The 20,298-nt window shown below is 37.4% G+C and overlaps 1 protein-coding gene across 6 annotated transcripts in view; it reads right to left on the bottom strand.

Moving 5' to 3' along the window:
- FRY (FRY microtubule binding protein) overlaps positions 1–20,298 on the bottom strand; it is a 224,273-nt gene that overhangs the window by 14,536 nt on the left and 189,439 nt on the right. For 5 of the 6 annotated variants that reach the window (XM_050978471.1, XM_050978466.1, XM_050978479.1 and 2 more), the window contains 9 exons: positions 19,095–19,235; positions 18,171–18,350; positions 17,374–17,535; positions 16,510–16,584; positions 15,293–15,463; positions 9,458–9,658; positions 8,797–8,958; positions 5,228–5,391; positions 4,186–4,375 (listed from right to left, as the gene is read on the bottom strand). In XM_050978471.1, coding sequence (XP_050834428.1) covers positions 4,186–4,375; positions 5,228–5,391; positions 8,797–8,958; positions 9,458–9,658; positions 15,293–15,463; positions 16,510–16,584; positions 17,374–17,535; positions 18,171–18,350; positions 19,095–19,235 — 1,446 coding nt within the window. Of the gene's footprint in view, positions 1–4,185; positions 4,376–5,227; positions 5,392–8,796; positions 8,959–9,457; positions 9,659–15,292; positions 15,464–16,509; positions 16,585–17,373; positions 17,536–18,170; positions 18,351–19,094; positions 19,236–20,298 lie in introns of those variants that run through there. The other variant, XM_050978474.1, reaches the window with a different exon arrangement.

Raw genomic sequence — 20,298 nt, 5'->3', positions numbered from 1 at the left:
AAGTAGGAGCTTCTTTTCTTTCTAAGCAAATGGCATGGTTGTTTCTCTTTGCATAACAAAGTGCAAAAGAGACCATCTCCCTGGGAAGAGCTGAATGTCTGCTCTAGGATACTGAATAAGAGTTATTGTGCTGGAGATAGAGAACAGCTGGGCAGCTGTGAAACTAATTACAGAGTTCATCATAACCTACTACTGAAAGACATTCTTCCCTGTAAAGACAAATCAATCTTTATGAGCCTTTTAGCCACAGGTAGCTTTTTTTTCTTGTCCTACAGGGTTAACAGATCTGATCAGCACATTACTTTTTCTGCCCATTCCGGGCATTGTTTTGTTAATATTCCTGTCAAGTGGCTAATCACATAATATAATGGACATACTAAGGCCAAACAGCAGCATGGAAAAATCAGAAAAAACCTTTTGTTTTCCCCTGTGGGAAGAACCTTCTTACTAAAACTTTACTGCTGCTTGGGAAGATTCCAGAAATATTGCACTGCATCCGGGAATTATTCTTCTCAGCAGATTTTTTTTAATGTTTTGAGTCCTAAACCAGTCTAGTTTTCCAGAAACATTCTAGTACTTTTCAGTTATTAATATATAAAGTGAATAATGAATAAAAAGAATATATTAAACTTGCACTGACTGAAACAATGATTTTGAGAAATACCCACCTGTTTTCACTGCCCACATATATCTCACTAAGGCCTAGTGCTCAGCAGTTAGGAGCAACAGGAGAATATTTTTAAAAATAAATGTGTGCAACATTTTTATATGATTCATTCCAAATTACCAAAGGCATTTCTCTGAAGAATGTAGGTTAGGACCTGTACCATAAGTATGCCTCACTAGAGAGAAGCACTTCCCAAATGCCAGTCTGGATGACAAACTTAGAAGTATTGCCTGTTACTGTTTCTGTGCTGGTGCATGGGAGTTAAGCACCTAAAATCAGGGGAGTTGAATTCAGACTTTATTGATAATGGAAGTTGTTGGATTGAATGATTTTCTTTAAATGCTAAATAGGCCCACACACTGTAGGCTATCCACTACCAATGATTTATAAAAGGGATGGAGTTCCTGTACCAATCAATTTCATAACTACTTATTTGTGAATCTCTCTCAACAGCATCTCAACTGCCCATCTGAGCACAGTCAGGACCTGGCAGACTGATACTGGCCTTACTTTTTCTACCATCTTGCTCCAACACAGAAACAAAGTTCTACAACACCTCACTCAGAGCATGGTACAGATTCTCTGCTGCACTCAGTCTGTTAGAGGCAAGGGTTATCACTAATTACCACCAAACCAGATAAATTACTATTTTTATAAGTAGCTAGGAGAATCATCTGAATCATAGGGCTTGGTGAAAGCTGGAGATTTACTACTGTGATGTCTTCTGGAAATACAGATTCAGCCAAGTCTTCATGAAACTGCTGCTAATAACCCTCCTGGCAAAGCAAAGAGATCTAGATTTGATCTTAAACAACAGAAAAGACCTAGCTGAGAACAAAGAAGTGGAAGGAAATTTAAAATGACAGATTATGAAAGAGAATCCAAGACACATTGGTTGACAAGGACCCCTGGAGAACATCTGATACAACCTTAAACTCCAAGTGGGACTATTGCTGATCCCAGATCATGTCAGACTTGCTTTTAACTAGCTGAGTCTTAAAATTTCCAAGGTCAGAGCTTCCTCAAGGCTTTGGGTAACCTGTTTAGTTGCTGCAATGCCCTCCTGGGGAACAACAACTGGGTTTGTAAATCTGAGACAGTGAAGGAGACAGATTATAGGAAAAGTAACAGATAATCTTCCTCTACTCCTTTCCTTTTCAGCTATTCATAAAAGCAACGATCAATCTATAGTTAAGATGATAATGGTCTTGAGAGTGTTTTAAATTATTAAGAGTGAAACAGTGAGAGACTGTACTTTGCTATGCATAATCACTAAATATATTTATTTTGTGATTACATAGACTAACAGTTGTATAATAAATTCTCATCTCAGCTATGTCCTTCTGGGTGCAGACTACTGGGACTGAAATCTATCAAGCAAGGCCTGAATGCAATATATATTAAATGAAATGGGATTACTTGCATAGTAATGCCAGCTGTCAGCATATTGTGAATAAATGTATATTGCATATAGTCACTGTTTGTGTCCATGTAAATATTAAAAAATATTCTCAGAAAGTTTTCTTCTTAATGTCAGATTTCCTCTCCAGGGAAGAGGACTTTACATAACAAAAGGGCTTGATTGTGGAAGGTACTTGCTAGATCTGAAATCTGCTTGTCTTGCAGCTGTCTGGTCTGCTGAAAGACATTTAATTTGAGGGAATACAAAGAGGCAGCAGTAAAGATAATCCAGAGATCTCTGACTTCTGACTCGTTTACAGGAAAAGTACTTCAATAATGTCAGGAATTTTAAACAAGTTTAGTGTGTTGTGGGCAAACATCCAAGATACCTTTAACTTGACACAGGACTGAAATGTAGGAGCCCTGGAAAATGCACTTCTTTCACTTCAGCAAGTATTTAGTTGACAAGCTCCTCCAAACAAGGATTTTGTTTCACAGTCAAGTATTTTGGCAGAACTTTGCATTGCAAGCTTAGCACATACAGGACTTGTTTTTTGAAATTTCCTGTTAATGAGGGTCAAAAGTCAAAGTTGGCAGATGAGTACTGAAGTTTAATAGTGCAAACAAAATACAATTCCAGACAAGCTGGGATCTTATGAAAAAGATAAGGGGAAATTATACTCCTATGTTTTAACATAGAAAAGAAGAACAAAGTTATTTTTATACACTAAAAATATGGCAGTGACTCCAGCTAAAAAATGTGACTTGTTGATATTATTAACACCTTTTTCTTTCTCCTCCAGTATCAACTGAAGAAAATGAGTAGGGTATCTTCTGAATACAGGGCAGGCACTACAGCAAATGAAGCATGTACATTACTGGGATTTGGAGTCAAACAGGTATTTTACAAGTAATGTTTAGGTCTTTCATTACACTGCATTATTTATTTAATCTTCAGAATCGTGGCACCTGTTCCTTTTCACCTCTTCAAAGAGGAGGATCAAGGACAAATAAGTCTCTAAACATTCAGACAGGGCTATTAACCTCTAGGACTGAGGTTAAGACAGAAAAGCTGACACTGTGAATAAACACAGGGTTAACACTCAAGTCAGCATTGGGTTTTTGTGGGTTTTTTTTTTTTCTTTCAAAAGTTTATCAGTGTTTAAAAAATGCCTATAAGACACCCATATTTAGAGTGGCATAATGTTTAAAGGAGGACAATGTGCAGGTAGATAAGACATTCAACTCCAGTGGAGCACAGAGGAAACATGATGAAGAGATTCTTACTATTGAAATTGCTTCTTTCATATCAGGTTAGTCTTAGATGTATGAAAAGATCTTGAAACTGTGTATTTATTAGCAGGGTACCCCTTGATAATAAAATGTTGTGTAGTCTGAGATCACAGGGACTTCAACTCTGCAGAAAGTTACCTGGCTACTCCTTTCACTGGAGCTGTTTATGCTGGAGCATGCTAAACATCCTGCAGCTGCAGGAGAAACCATAAAAAAGGCTATAAAACTAATTACAGGTAACACCAGGCAATCATTTCTTAGAACAACTTGTACCTTTGACTCTTTCTTATATTTTTGCAAGATTCTTATCTCTGCACAAGAACACAGTTTTAGAAAGGAGAAACGTATTTCTAGTCTTCAATCTCTGGAATTTATGTTACATGATGGCAGCTGGGTATTTCTATTCAGATGAGTGGAAATTAGAATAATGCTGGCATTTACATGGACACGCTCAGATTTCAAGAGTTTGAGATAAAAAGAACAGATTAACTATAGTTTAAGATAAAAAAGGTGATTTCCTTGTCTCTTGCAGTTACTGTTCCTGCAGTCTGTTTGTAAAGTACTGAAGAAAACACACTATAAAGTGGATCTGAATTTTGCAACATGACCTCCAAACCTGCAAGTATGAGATACATAGTATTTTCATGACAAAACTGGTCCCAGAAGACAATGCTGAAAATGAAAATGTAGTACAGCAGTAATTCTGCAGTATGCAAAATGACAAGGGTTATATATCTAGTAGTTCATTACTGGGGCTGCTGTCAAGAGACACTAATTGCCACACACACAAATTGTGATTTTGCATCTTAAACTTATTTTCTCACCTTAAACAGGGAAGAGAACACATGAAATGTATAAACTGCACAGGAGCCATCAGAGTCACACATGAGCTGGTTGATATGACTGCGCCAGGCTTCTTCTGCATCATCGCATGCTGCTGGCTGAAATGCAGCGAGGATGGCGGAAAAAAACGGTGAGGGAGGAGGGGAGGCATTTCGATCAGCATCTCCAAAACTGAAGGAGGAAACAGAAAAAGGTGGTGAAAGGAGAATACCAAGAAGGTGGCAGAGAAAATACGCTATAGCAGAGAGATAAAATCACAGGACTAATTACAGCACCTTCCTAAAAATATTCATGAATTTTCAAATTACTTTTGAAGGTTGACAAGATGTTGGATACAATGAGAAAAGCCTCCAAATCAGATTCCCTATCTTCAGGCTGTTATCATCTATCTTCATCCCAGAGGAAGAATTGTTTTCTTGTACCATCATTTCACAGAAGAAGGCTGAAACTTCACAGGAGAATAAAGCTCTCTTTCTCTCCCCCTCCCCAGGACTGTTAACTGCAGTCTAACTCAGTCATCTAAAATCTGAAAGAGCTTCACATGGCATGTAAAAAAATCTTAAAGCCTTTTTATAACATATACTGGGGTCCAGCCACACTCACAAGCAGCATTAAGAGCATATAGCTGGGATTTTTAACAATACTGTGACTTTCTTTCATGAGAAATCAGAAGGATGAATACACATCTGATCTGTTGAACAGGTACCTAAGTAATATCTGCAAATCTTTTTAAATCCTTCTTTTTATTTTAATTAAGCATATCATATACATAATTCCTAGCTGCATAGATGTGCATAAATATTGAATCTTATTTTTCCTATAATGAAAAGCTTGGTTTTGTTTTGCTTTTTTTTTCAGTTGTGGGACAATCTGCAGGTAATTAGGGCATTGCCTTCTAATTGCTCCAAACTCATGAGAATTTTATAACTCCTGTGGCTAAAACATCCATCCATACTACCACCCTGCAATAATTTTACTGTACATTGTAAAAGAACTCGTGTGAATAATAGTGCATCGAAGTACCTAGCAAGAGCAAATTGTTCCAGCCTGTCAGCTTTCTCTTCAGTTTCTGTCATATCCAGACTAAGGCTATCACTGCATTCAAATGCTCCAGGGAGTTCATTTGTAGACCCTGAAAGCTCATCCTCATGGACTGCTATATCTTGCTCTTCAGGTACAGCTTCAGCCTAGGGGAGTGAAGGATGATGTGTTAGAAAACAGCAAATTAGTAAGTTAATTCCTCTAATAAATAGAAAGCATTAAATGAAAAAACCCAGCTGACAACATGTTAAACTGCACAGATATAAAGCCACAGGTTATAAGTGACATGAATCAACACTTCTTCAAAAATACTGCATTTGCTCAACTTTCTGTCTTGGATAAATATTAGTTTTAAAGCATTTTTTCAACTTGTCTAGCAAAGAATTTCAGATTCCGATGCATGTGGCAACACAGCAAGGAAGTAATTTTTCAGAAAAAACAATAGGGTTGTTGTTACTGTCAGTCTGTTCTTTGTCTCTTAACACTTTATAGTGTCCAAGACTGTACTAAAGCCTCTCAGAATATATTGGAAACAATTACTGTCTGGAGGACTCTCTGCATGTTTAGAACTGGGAATTAATTTTAGCACATCATTTACATTCAAGAGGAATCCAAGCATTCTAACAGGCCATTTAAAAGATTATGCTAAGTTTCCTTCCTTTTTCATCTATCAGCACCTAAAGGTTATGGTTTCTTTTTGAAACATTCCAATTTCTCTTGCAATTTTAGTCTGAACAAGTTTTGTTTCAGCTTTAATCTTTTGGCTTTTGTCTGCCTCATCCACAGCATCCAAAGCACTTCCTGTAGGGATGACTGCAGTGGGTTGCTCAAACCTTTGTGTACATATGCCCATGTGCATGCACATACATGTGTTGGGAATGAACAGGGAGGGAAATATGTGGCAAATGGAATTAAATGAGAAAAGTGGCCCTCTGCAGTTTATCAAGTCTGCTTGGATCCTACAGATTAATTATGGGGATTTGTATTTGGAAAAATTAAACGAGACTTGTAACAGAGGGGACAGGATCAGAAATGAAGTAGAATGATCTTTTAGTTTGCTTTGTTTTCTAAGCAAAAGAGGTAGGAATATTCCTGAGTTTGGGGTGAATGAAGAGAATCAGAGCCTGAACCATCTTGAAAAGAGAAATGCAAGCTATATGGCTGAATTGTCAGAATAGGAACCAAAGCACCTGGTAAAAAGTGTAAATATTTCATGCTTATTCAAGAAGTAATTAGTAGTAACCAGTTTCATATATTAAATATTAGCTTGAAAGAACCACTGCATTTTCTTCACTGCAATGACAGAGTCTGTAGGAGGAAGACACATTTTGATGGGATAGAACAAGGGAAGAAGGAAGAGAAGCAAACACCTCCCATCCAGTGGAGTCTAAAAGTGTGCCCCAAAAGCAAAATAGAAAAGTGAACTTTGGATATAAATAGAGGATTGTAGTACACTTCCAGAAATATGTGAGTTTAGGTAACTGGAAAAATACATAATATAGCATCATGTGAATTTTTGTAACCCTCATAGAATTATCCCACTATCGTTAATAGAAAAAAAGTTTAATTAATTAAGTGCTGTTAACAATAATATGTGGATTTTGGCATTGAAACATCTAGGAAGATGCTACATAATCAGTATTTTTTTTCTCAATTGCTGTATTATTTAAAGGTTGAGATATTTTTTGTTTTGCTTATGATACAACAACTAAACATTTTGTAAATCGCTGAAGAAGTAAAAAAAAAAATTCTTTTGCATTGATGACACCTCATCAGCTCACTGAAAAGGATTCAGAGGAAAACAGAAACAGTAAAGAGCTCAGATTTTGTGTTATGAAATTAAGTAAAAATTATTTAGATGTAAGTTTCAAGTTTTCTGACTAAAAACTGGGTAACTTCTTCTTTACATTGACTCCAAATTATTTTGAGTAAAAATACGGAAGTATGCAGACTAGGAGAAAATACCTTTGAGGCAAAACCCCCACCAACAGGGCATTCTGTGCTGTCCAATTCAATCATCTTTGTGACAGTTGTAACCTGGGCTACATTTTACACATCTCTACCAGGACTAGCTGAATTTGCCTGTCAATTCCACAATAAATTGCTCTGATTTTACATTCTTCACTTACTTATTCCAAAGCTTTTCATTTTTGATGAATATTGGCACGTGGGACATTAAAGAGATTTTCAAAGTAAAGATTCCAAACTCACAGACATACACTGAACTCCTAAGCTGTGATTTTCAGTTCTTTCTTTCAGTACACACCAACAGCTGCTGCAGCTGGATGCATGAGATCAGCTGCAGCTCCCACCTGCAAATGTGTCTGTCCTGACTGCTGCTTCCTGAACTGAAATTCTGCCAACTTCTGCTGTTTATATTTGGTTGTTATGTGGTTACTTGTCTACCAACAGTTGTTTTGACAAATGATAATGAGTTTACCTTCTCCACAGCCACTGTTTGGAGAGGTTCTCCTCCTTTCCTATCCTTAAAAACACTTCCCTCCTCCCGTCCTTTCTTCCTACTGCAGCGGTTTCTGACACAAACAATTTGTTCAACATTCAGCACAATTCCAACCTCCTTTTCTATGACCTCTTCTGTAGAAGTTTCCATTCCTTCTGAAACATGCAGTGCTAGCAGTATCAATTTTTTGTGTGGCTGCATTTGGAGGGGGCAAGGGCAAGAAGGAAAGCCAGTGATTACAGAAGATATATTCTTCCTCTGCCCCAGTCTCATACACTTTCTGCAGAAGTCACTCAATTTAGACATGGCAGAGAAGCTTTACTAACAGAAGCCAATAGTATCATCAAGCCACTAATTCACACACCCCCCACAACACCATATTGTTTTTCTGGAGAGACACTGAAAGGAGTAGGCTCACCTCATGTCCCATGAGCAAGCACTGTTGAATAGAAAATTAAAGAAACCATCCCCATACTGATAATGATTTACCAACCTTGCTTTGTCTTCTTCTTCTGCTACCGTTCTCTGAAACACAATCTGCTGAATATGCTTGTTGTATCCTTGCAAATCCTGCTTCTCCACCCCCAGGATGGTTTAATATTGTGGTCATGAATTTAAAATTTCTGTGTGTCTGCCAAAAGGCAAGCACTGAATCCAGGGCACACAACTGTACAATAGGTCCCCACATAGAAAAATATTCTAGAGAATACACGCATACACCCACCACATGAGCTGGCATATTGTTCTTTAATTCAGCATGAAGAACAAAAGAATATTGCCTTGGAGCTGTAACTTGTAGCCAGTTCATGAACTCGTCTTCAGACAAGCTTGTACTATTGTGGTGCACATGTAGTGCAACATACTTAAGAACCAATAAATAAAATCTCTTAATGAAGAAAGTGTAAGTAGAAAGGAAATGGTAGCAAGTGAAGTAGTGCATGAATGTATTGTACTATGCCACTACACAGAGGAGGCCAGAATGTACTTGATTTCACAGCTCAAACTCTTTATGAAGTATAAGCAAAAGAAATTGTAACAGTGTTACATAAAATACAGTCCAGTTGGAAAAGAAAGAAAAAAATGTATTCACCTTGGGTCCTTCAGACACCTGGAGATTATTCATACCAGGCAAAGACACATCAAAGCTGGATGTTCCCATGTTAAAATGATGAGGGTCTGCTGAGGTTGTGTCACATGATGTAGAAAGTGAGTCAATATGATTTGCATCCTCAGATGGGGAAAGATTTATAATCTGTTTAAACGACAACAAAACCACAAAAGAACTGAGTATACAGCTACCCTACCACATGCTGCTTTCATGAACATGCAAAGCAGAGAGTGTCTTACAGTGCAGTGACAGTGGCTCTTTTGGTTTGTATATAGACAGAACCCTTTCAATATTTCTGTCATAAAATTTTTATTAAAAGCGTCACAGAAGTGAACAATGAAAATCTGAAACCATTTACCAACCTGGAGTCTTGTTCTATTTCTTTAAGCATTAAATACATCATAAAGATTTACTATTGGTCAATTGTCAAAAATTTTCCCATAGTAAAAAAAGGCAAAGAATAAGATCTGATGATTCCTGTGTTTCAAACTTTGCATTAAAATTCCTGTTTACCTTTGCATATGAGGGAAATGTGCCCACCAATTTCAGCTCATTAGATTGCACCTGGGCAGAGGAAACTAAAAGCCCAGCTTATTTAAACCCACCACCCTATCTTTTCCTAAATTTCAAGTTCACAACGTACTAGGTCTGAGTTCTCCAAGATTTGGCTGGTGGTCAGGTCCTCCTCCTCTGATGACTCATCTGAGTCCTCATGGTTCATTTTGTTCAGGCTGGGTGTGCTCCCTGAGAGCTGGTTCTCTTCCATCAGCTGCATGTCACACTTGTCCAGGCTGTCCAGGGACCGTCTGCGCACTCCCCAGTTGAAGTTGTCCATGCTCTCACCCTGAAATCAGACAGAGGGTCAGCTTGCTTGATGTAAAAATAATCATATGCTAAAGTTAGCTCCAGAAATATTTTAATGTAAAAATATGGTAAAATCTTGAAATAAGCATTATCTTGCTTGTTCACCTGGAGATAAGAGCAGAAGCATGGAAATAGCAGTTAAATGAACATTCAGTCTTTTCAGTATTAGATATTTTTCATGCATCTGCTAATTTAGGAATTTGTTTTGGTAAGTCCACATATACACACTTCTCGATGCCAGTAGAGCAGTGATATGCAAAGGAAAAGTTTGAAAGCAGTTTTAATGGTTCAATTGCCAAACTTATGTTAAAGATTTTAGATTCTTTGCCTTATTTATAGAACCATAAAGGTGAGTAGATTTGAACAAACCCTTGCTTTACACACAAAATGTAACACCTTAAGCAGCACAACTTTTAAACTTTTACTCTAGGCCCATATGCTTATTTTTGAATCTGCTTGAGTTATTTGAAACTATATTTTGGGAATAGCCTGATAAGCATTGCCTGTGATCTCACAGTCAAATGGACCAAACATTTTATATTTATCAGACTTCCAGTTCTGATCCCACACACAGTTACATAAATCTGAGTGCATTAAGCAAATCATGTAACCATTTGCTTAATGGTTGGGCTGCTGAACTGATAAAAAGATCACTTGATTATTTCATGTATAAAAATGACAATAATTTTTCCACCCCTTTTCCATTTATTTACTGTATTTATTTCCCAGTGGACTGTATGCCTTGTCCTTGATTGCAATAATCTCTTGCTCCCTTCCTAAGTCTAGCCAGGCTCCTCTCTGACCAATGCAGGACCAGATCCACAACTGCTCCTGCCATGGACCTCCAGAGGCCTTACACAGCAAGAAAGGTTTCCCCAGAAGTATTCAGATGCAGTTTTGGGTACTTCACCTAGGTGAAATCCCTCAATTCTGCATCAACATGGGAAGGAAATTTATAGAGAAAAATGTTTCCTTTGAAGGTTCAGGGCTGCCTGTTTTAAACAAGACTCTGTAAGTTGCAATGCTCTTAAACAAGCAAGTCAATTGATGAAAATTCAACCTGACAGTGATACTTAAATATTAATTTAAAAAAATTATATAGTTCTGCCAAAAAATATCATTATCAAATAACTGATTATGATTGTTTCCTGGGTTTATATGGATCAAAATTATGATCAGTGCAGTTATTGAGAAAAAGGTCTCAGTTCAGTAAGGCCCCTTAAGCAGAGTTGTGATTTTAAACACTTGAGTGATGCCCTTTTGGGACTACTCAGACATTTACTGAATGGGGACCAAACTGCATAACGTGCAATGAATTAAATTGCAATCTGTTGATTGTTAACTTAACTTCAACACACTTGCAGAAATTGATCTTATTTTGCATCATTACCATTTAATGCAATGGACTGTGGAATTTGAACAGGAGGGAAAGTTCAGTTTCATGACTTTAAGCTCACTGTTTCATGAACAAATATGATGAAAATAGAAACAAATATTTTTAAGGAAAAAGACAACCCTTGCAATTCACAAGAACATTTAAAACTAAGGAATGCACTATAATGAGGAGAAAATTAAGATGAAATTGTTATGAAGCCTGACACATTTTTGGAAGAACCCTGTGTTTTCACCCTGGCACTGGTATCATATGGTAGTTTTGTGTAGAAAGAGAACAGAACACATCTGAATTAAGAAGTCAGGCCTCTTTAAATCATAAAAATGACTGTTCAGTTCCAAGTTATTAATTTTAACAAATTCTTTGGTTGTCCATCCTCCCCCTCAAAGGCTGGAGGACACATGTAGCAATTAGACATCCTCCACAAACACATCAATTACTGACCTAACAAATGTCAAAATGACATAAATAAGCAAGCAAGCAAAGGTGACTGCCATCACACCCTCATCCTCTTGATGCCTAGTATATCCATCAGCAAATATAGCAGCCCATGTCTCTGGGAATATTTCCTGTTGCAGTTTTATTCTGCAATGCCTTAAAGAAGGAAGCCAGCAAAAAGAAGAAAAATAAAAGGGACACTTCCAGGTCATGCAGTTAGAAGGGGTAGTGAATTAAAAGTGAGGGAAAAGGGTGAAAGAGATGAAACACTGTAACTCAAATACCCATAGCATTTGGATTAGTGTAAGTTTGCTACAGGGGCACCCAGAACCATCCTAAATTTAAACAAGAGTTCAGCACAGGTCTATGAAGATGGAGTTGTTTTTGTAGTGTATTTCGCAATCTTTCTTCCACAGTTAACAAGAAAGAGCAAAGATCTATTTGAGAGGCTGTTCATTTTTATCTACAAAGGAGCAAAGCCATCTCCTATCTGAAAAGTCACCAGTGGTAAACATCAAGTCAGAGGAAAACAGTCACATTCTAAGTGTCTGGCCAGCAGGGAGCAGGTACCACACAGAACTTCCTACAGTCCCCCCGCCTCTGGTAAAGGAGCAGATGTGCCCTTGCAGCTGCTTCAAACTTCACAACAGCCCATGGGAAAGGAGAGGCAGAAGGGAAAGTAGTCCTGTGTGGGGGAGAGCAGTAAAGCTCCTCCACAGAGGCAGTAAGAATCATGCAAAACCTCTTTCACGCAAGTTTTTATCCTTACTGTGTTGACAAAGTATGCAAAGTTAATAGAAACACTCAAATATTGTAGGGCATAGGCAGAAGCCTTGTGGAACTACATAGCAAGGCACTGTTTCCACATGGATGTATCTCTTATAGCACAGGCATTTGGAGACAAAGATTTTAGGGGGTTGTGTTTGCATAGTAACTGATATACAAACTATCAGAAACAGATATGCAAAATTCTGTGGTAAATGATTTCTGTATTATTTGTACAACTCATTAAATCCTCTATCATTTCAGTTCTCTCTATGCATTGACAAACTTAACATTTAGGTCCCACACTGGCAATGAGTGATGTGTCTTCAGTTTTCCTCACAGGGTAAATGATCCAGCAAAGCTGGTAGGACCATACAGCTGTATTAAGCTAGCTGCAGAAATTAATTTATTTATTCAATTAAATTGAGTCTGATAGCAATAATGCAAACTGTCTTAAGAGGTCTCAGATACCAGCTTTAGAAGATGCTAACAGGAGACAATGTGTCACAACAGAAAAGGTAAAAATTATATATAATTAGCCCCTAATAACAAATGGCCCAAACTCTATAGATAATCAAGTTTCTACACATTAATCATGCACAAAGATATCACGAGGAGAAAGGGCTCAGTTTGAAAAACACTGATACTAGAATTAAGATCTTTTAAAATTTGTGAAGACTGTTGAACATGTCAAAACCAAACTTAAAATGAAGCAGAATGTTTGAAAATTACCTCCAAAGTATTTCTAATACAAGGCAAAAAATGAAGCACCTGTCAGAAATGCAAGCACACACACACTCACCTACACACACACTGAAGGGGGAGGCAACAGCAAAACTATGATGTTATTCTACAATATAAATTTGCAAGAAGGCAAAACATATGCTGGCACATCTGAGTTCAAGTAGCATTCTTACCTGAAGTTCCTGGGTAGCAGATATAACAGATAGAAAAACAAATAGAAAGAATCTATGTAAAATCACTGCATCAAAGACATCACAGACAAACATTTGCCTTCAATTTTAACAGATATTATCACAGAAACTTCAGCTCTACCTTTTAAGTCTGAAAATAACTATTTCTTGCTTTCACATCTTTAGGAAATTTCAAACAAGTGTACCTTGTGGTCCAGGGATGATCCAAGCAACACTAGCCTGTTAAAATCCCATGCCCTTTTTTAAATGTTGCTCTTGCGAGCTTTAGTTTTCTAACACTGTTTTTTCATTTTTATGAATATACCACACTCAGATATGATGTAAATGTTACAGTTTCAACACAGTCATTAGAGAAGCAGCCTTTTACACTAGTCTAAGTTTATTTTTAAAACAGTAGTAAGCCAAATCTGAACTAAACTTTGGAATGCAATCCATGGCAATTAAAAAACCACTAAGTGAAACTCAACATTTCAAATTTTGCTTCACATAAAACTAGAGAAGCTTGGTATCTGTTTCATGACCAACTTAAGGCTATAAAGATATCAATTAATTTAGGCCTCAGTCTTGAAGCTGGCCACATCTGTAAAAAAAAAAAATCTTTTGCAAAGTCACAGGCCATGAAAGTAAATTTATTTTAAAAGGAATTATTTATACTCTCTATATAATTTTAACTGGTGAATAGAAAGAAGAAATTCCTTAATTTCAGTGGAAGAAAATTATCAAGTGATCTTCAGTCAAAATTGCAGTCCTACATCCTTGTAATATCTTGAAAGCTTTTTAGACACAGAAATTACTGCAGCCAGTGTATTTTTGCCAGACAACACGGCATTATTGTTTTATCATTCATCCTTGTTTGGAACCTTGAAGCTCCTTCAATACTTGTCTAATGCATCTTCAACCACTGCTGCCAACTACCCTTTCAGTTTTGTTTTGGTTTTCCTTTTTTTTTTTATTTGGTTGGGGTTTTTTTTGTGTGTGTGAGTGTTTTTTTTTCTCCTTAGCAAAGTCATGGGCATCTGTGAGCCAAGACTACTGATTTTGATACAGAAATTCCTGCCTTGGAAAAATAAGGACTTTGGGACTTTTTTTTTTCCCATTCCTTCATCCTTTCTCCTCATTGGAAAAAAAAATCCCATGCACAGGAGTTCACATCTGAGTGTTCTGGTTACCTTTAAATTACTTTCCTATTGTAATACAAATAGGTAGAAAAATGAATATTTCTTCCTGTACACATGTTCTTCTCAGGGCTAAGAGTGATGACTGAGAGAATACATGTTAAAAACAAGTCCACAATTAAGATGTCTGAGTCTTAAGTCCTTCAAAAAAACTAACAATTTCTGAACTTTGAAACAGCAACAAAATTGTTAGACTTGTTTGGCAACAGATATTAATTTTTGGTCTTTCCTGATCAAATAGAAATAAATACCCCGAGTTTGATATTTAGCAAGGTTAAAGGGCGCAGCCCCCAAAAATTTATCAGTTTTTCCCTTCAGGAGTTCCAGCTCAAGGTGAGCTGACAGCCTTCACCTGTCAAGACTTGATCTGGGAGCTCAGGATTTTGTTTAGCTGCTGCACGAAACGATGAAATCACAGACACCTCAGCAGAGTGGAAGGTACATCTCTAAGTGATTTCATCGGCAGTTGCAGGAATAACAGCAGCCTGAAGGCCTGAATTAATGTTTCAGAGGGTTCCTTATGAACCAACACATTTGGAACAATTTCATTTTATACGTTTTTAACCAGCAAATATATCTATTTTCTTAATTTAAACCTCTACAAATTGTATTTAAAATAAGTTCACTTAAGAGTAAGTTCACCAAAAAGGTACTAGAACAGAAGCTTTATTTTCCTCTACCAGTTTTGCAGTGTTTCCTAAAGTAGATTCAGAAAGGAAGGGTGTGGTAATCTTTTTACTGTTACGCTACTGAAATAAACACTAAGTCAAGATCATAAATAATCTGAACTTAAAAGCACATTTATAGCTACACAGTTAAAGTTTTATGTTACAAGAAGAGAAGTGCTTAGCAGAAGGAGTATAAAAGTGTTTTAATAAAAAAGCTGTTTCAGAGAAAATATACTGTACCTCCCCATCTTCCAGCTCAACATCTAGGAAATCAAAGTCCCTAAAGACTCTGAATTGCTGTTCACTGTTTGAATCATCCATGTTCTCCTGCTCCCTTGTTCCGTCTTCTGAAGAGACCAAGCTCGTCTGGTGCTCAATCAGATCCAAATCACCACAGGAAGAAAAAATCACCTACAATTCAAAGGATTTCTTTTGTTACAAACTGTTCCCTCTGGTTGTTTCTTCCTAAAAGCTGTAATTGGTTATTCAGAAGACTGTATTTCCAGTACACACCTAATTCCTTCACTGAGTATTTTTAGAACACTCTTTATTATTTATGTTGGACAGGTGCCTTCAGATTAAACTTGTACAAAGAAACAACTTCATACTGTGGGAACACATCCAAGAATATTACAGCTACCTCCTAAAGGCTGCAGATGGATGTTGCCTGGATGTTTGTAGACATATATAGGAACAAAATTCAGAGAACTTAGCAGAGAAAATACTGTCAAGGGGATGATACAATAAGTTCATTAAAAAAAACCCTCCAGTTAACAAGTTGTTAAAAAATATGTCAAGATTAGAAAATACAACGAGCTTTAGTTTTTTCTTTCCTACTGAGTATGCCTGTATCTGCAATTTAGTTGTACAAATTAAAGAGTTCCTGTCTTGCAGAAACAAAGGACCTGTCCTCCATTATAGAAGTGACATATATCATGTTCAAAAACATTCAAATTTTTTCTGTAGAAAATATTTAATAAATATTTTAAGAGCTTCCCACCCTGGGTGATCAATCACCCTTTTCCTGGCACCAGATAACACTAATTTTTACAGAGTAAGATCAGAACTAGTGTCTAATGGAAAAATCAGACACACACACCCTTTCCCCTCCCATTTTATTTCTGAAGTATAGTTTTTTACTTTATAAAGGTTCTGGATTGTTAATAGAGAGGCTTTTACTCTCTACCCACTGAGATGGTATAAATAAAAACTACAGCATCAGAGATTCTCACAGGAAAACACACATAGCTCCCAAAGAGAATCTTCTCCAAGTGAAAGGGCCATCCACTCCCTGATCCATATGCTGAGAAACACAGCCTGGGCCAGAACAAAGGATAGTGACAGTAGTGGCTTCAAACCTATGCAAATCTGGTCAGCAGCTCTGGGAAACACAGCTCTTCACTTTCAAAGCTTAGGACCCGATGAAACAGAAAACTGGTCAATACAAGGCTACTTACTGAAGGGTTTTTACTCAGCCCAACTTCCTGACCACACAGGGAAAGGACATGCACCAGCTTTTCCTTTGTCCTTTTCTAGAAAACAAGATGTTTCTCAAGTGAGCATTTTTTTAAACCACCCATTCTCCCTGTGGCTAGAAACATACATTGGCAATTTTTAATAAGGAGGAACTAACCAAAGAATTAGTCATTAAATGCTCAAAGGATTGCTTTCAGAGCAACTATGCATCAAGGAAACATAAAAATAGCTGTTAATGATTTTGCTGTTTATTATATTTAAATTAGTCTATAAATTCCAGTGAGTATATTAAGAAAACATTGGCTCATATGCATCACTTCAAAAAGACAGTTCAGAAGCCTAAAATTAGGCACATACATAATTTTTTTTTTGAGAACTGGGCCTGAGTCACTGCTGTATAACCTGCTATGTCAAAAAGAGAAAAGAGCAAAAAAGTTTACTCTGCATGGCTTTATTTTAACTGGCAGATAAACAAAATCATTATTCTAGGAAAACTGTTCTTTTTATTGAATTTCCCAAGAAAACAACTTAAAAATTGGCACAAGATATCTACCCTTGCTAAAATCTGAACTCCTGTGTCCTGTTTGCTTAAATCTGACCTAGCCTTAAGAGGTCTGAAAGAGATGCATTTCCTGCAAGCTGAAAGAAAACCAGCTTTGGGACAGAAGATGGACATAACTCAGTTCATTTCTGAGTCCAAGAAAGACAGCACACAGGGTCAGATGTTGGGCTGCCACTGCCCCGAGGCTGCACAGGGCACAGAGGGCACAAGCATTTAAGAACCCAAGCATGTGTTAATTCAGCTGCTCTGACTGCAACTTGCTAATGAATAGTGGGCTACCTACCTGAGAGTACTGGGGTCTCTTCCAGCTCACAGGAACCAGGACATTGGAGTTAGATCCTGATGAGGTTGAAGAAGTGCTTCGGGTGACAGCCATTGCCCTGGGTTTGCCATCTCGCCCAGCAGAGCTCTGCAGCTCATCATACCGTCTCCCAATGATTGGAGTCTTAAACAGAGAGGAATTATTCAGTAGCACCCTGCTTCAGGATGAACTTAGAAGAGCCATATTGCTTCAGTTGGAAGAAAATATTATTTTGAAGATCACAGACAGGGATAAAACGAGGAGTACAGCAAATTTTGCATCACTTGGTAGGTTTCTTGTTTTCCACTGTCAATGTCTGAGTAGCAACTGCCACACAAGTTCCTGACATAAGAACCAGCTAAAACCAAAGAAAGCTTATGAAGTTAATTTCAAATCTGCACTTCTTGCATATTTTTTTTTCCTAAGAGTGCTGAACACTTTGGCCATTTTCCAACAGGTATTGAAATGCTTTCTTGGATTGACAATAGGATGCTCAGCATTTTCCAGAACTATACTGCCAGGAAAGCAAATAGTACCATATGCCTTTTTATGCTTGCATTTCCTTTTAACCTCAACAGCTCACTATTATCTGCATGAAATAATCTATAATTCTGCAAACAGTTCTGCAGCTTCTTAACAATAAAGTGAGTTGCCCATTAAAGTCACTAGGACCGTTCAGTTCTATGAAGCTACAAGTGTTTGAAGGATAAAGACTGCTCTAAGAGAGTCCAGTGAGAAGACAGAATTAAGGTGTTAAGAAACAAAACTACAAAAAATACCTCTGAAATATCAAAATGAAACTCCAAAGTCTTCCCTGGTAGCTCCTTGGAGGCACTGTTCCACACTCGATGTATTTCCATTTTTGAAAGATCACTATGTTGATAGGAAGGTAGAACTAAACTGGCAGAACGAGAAACTACCAGTTTCAGGATATTCAAGGCTTCTCTCCAGTGAATGCTCTAGAAATAAGATATTTACTCAGCAAGCAGAAAGTGAGATTCACACACATTCAAGATTATTTTGCAGTCATATTTTTTACTACATAATTAAAATGTAAAATTGGAATATCCGTGTTCTTTGTCTCTCTTGGCCAGTGACAAGGTGTCTGTGTAACTGCAGAATAATTTCAACATCAGAGACCAAGACTTGCCTAAGGTGTCACTGTTAGGGCACTGGCCCACAAGCTGGGAGACCTGTGGATAAAGCCAACTTGGCAGAGGATTTAAAATCTCCCACCTGAATGTCTTAATCAGCATGAATAAATGTAAGGGCCATAGCAGAATCCCCATTAATAAAAAAGGTGACTTGACACGGGTTTCTACCTCTGTGAATTCCTAGTACCCCCATGTATTTTTCACCTGTCAAGAATTAGGTACAGAGGTCTCTGAAGAGAAGTGCTTATGCCCCACCTCCCTTGTGCTGGTAATTAAAGAATGGTCACTCAGGCTCTGAGTGGTATTAAGGTTGCTCCAAAGTGCTCCAAGGCTGAAGCCCAACCTTCCCCCACAGTGAAAACACAGCCAGGCATCTTCTCTGGGGATGCACAGGCTATGAGACATCAGGATGTTTACAAACTTTGTACCACACCAGACACTTGCAGCCCTCCCTGCTAATCTAGTCTTAAATTCTTATACAGAAAATCAGCTTAGAAGAGTAAATGCTGCTAAGTTCCTGTAGGAATATAGAAACAATATGGTATTTACCTGTACGTATTTTTCAATGGTTTTTAGCACTTCCATGTTAAACTGCTTCACGGGAATAGCTGACAGGTCCATATAACTAAGAAGACTGTAGATCATCTGTAAGAGGGACTGTTGCATACTTGGAAGGCCCTTTTCTAGCAGCTTTTAAAAGAAAAGTGAATATAACAAAATTTTGAGACATTTCTTCTTAAGTAAAAAGCTATTAGTTTCACAAACAGCAATTGTACTCTTCATCTCTCTTCAATCACTGATTTTGCAATGCCATTTTACAATAATTTCACAACTGATGATGATACAGGCATGAAGCAAAAAAGAGCTTAAGTTGGGAGACAAATGCCAGCCTGTTATATTTTATATATGCCTGCCCAAACTTATTCAGAAAACACATTCAGCAGTTGAGTAAACTGGTAGGTAAAATTTATACTGTAATTGGGTAAGCACGTCCAATAAAAACACGGGAGGATCTTTTCATGCTACATTTGCTGGAAGTCAGTGAGAAAGAAGCTGAAGAAACAAAACTACTACTATTCAGACATCAATAAATATTTATCAAATATATTTCACTGCAAGTTCTCACTGGCTGTAAGTGCCAAAGAAACATTTTCTGTTGAGAAGGAGGTGGAGTCCCTGGCCCCTATTACTGCAGAGAGTAATACAAAGAAGGGCTTGATCTAAATCCTGGAATTTTCAGACACCTGAGTGTAGATCCTGCAATACCACAATGAACCTTGGAAATGCTCATACATATGTGTGACAGTAATTTCAGAGGCATACAGAGAGCCATGAATTGTTTGTATAAGTTTGAAACATCTCAGCTGAGAATTTCCTGGCAGGCAGCATGTTCTTTCACTGGTGACAGGCACTGTCCCACCCCACAAATTTCAGAGCCAATCAAACATTTTCACTGGAGGTTATCAGAGCCTCAATACTAGACACCATCCTCCCAATTCAGGCTGACAAAAAAGTTCTAACACTGGCTATTTGAGTTATTGGATTCTAGAATAAAAAAATTGCTTATAAAAACTCCAAGCTGCCTCCTACCTTCCATCAGAGAAAAATTTCAATTTTTATCCAAGTGGACTTTAGTAATTGTTATATAACCTTCTAAGGATATAGAAAGATAAGGTTCCTGTTTTTATTGAATGAGAATATTTCATGCCAGTGCAAATGGAACCTATTTTATCCCACTAAATAGCTTCTGATT

This window comes from Serinus canaria, chromosome 1 (assembly GCF_022539315.1).
Source record: "Serinus canaria isolate serCan28SL12 chromosome 1, serCan2020, whole genome shotgun sequence".
In the NCBI taxonomy this organism is placed as follows: Eukaryota; Metazoa; Chordata; class Aves; order Passeriformes; family Fringillidae; genus Serinus; species Serinus canaria.
The sequence above is the reverse complement of the archived record's forward strand: the minus strand, read 5'-3'. Positions and strand labels throughout refer to the sequence as shown.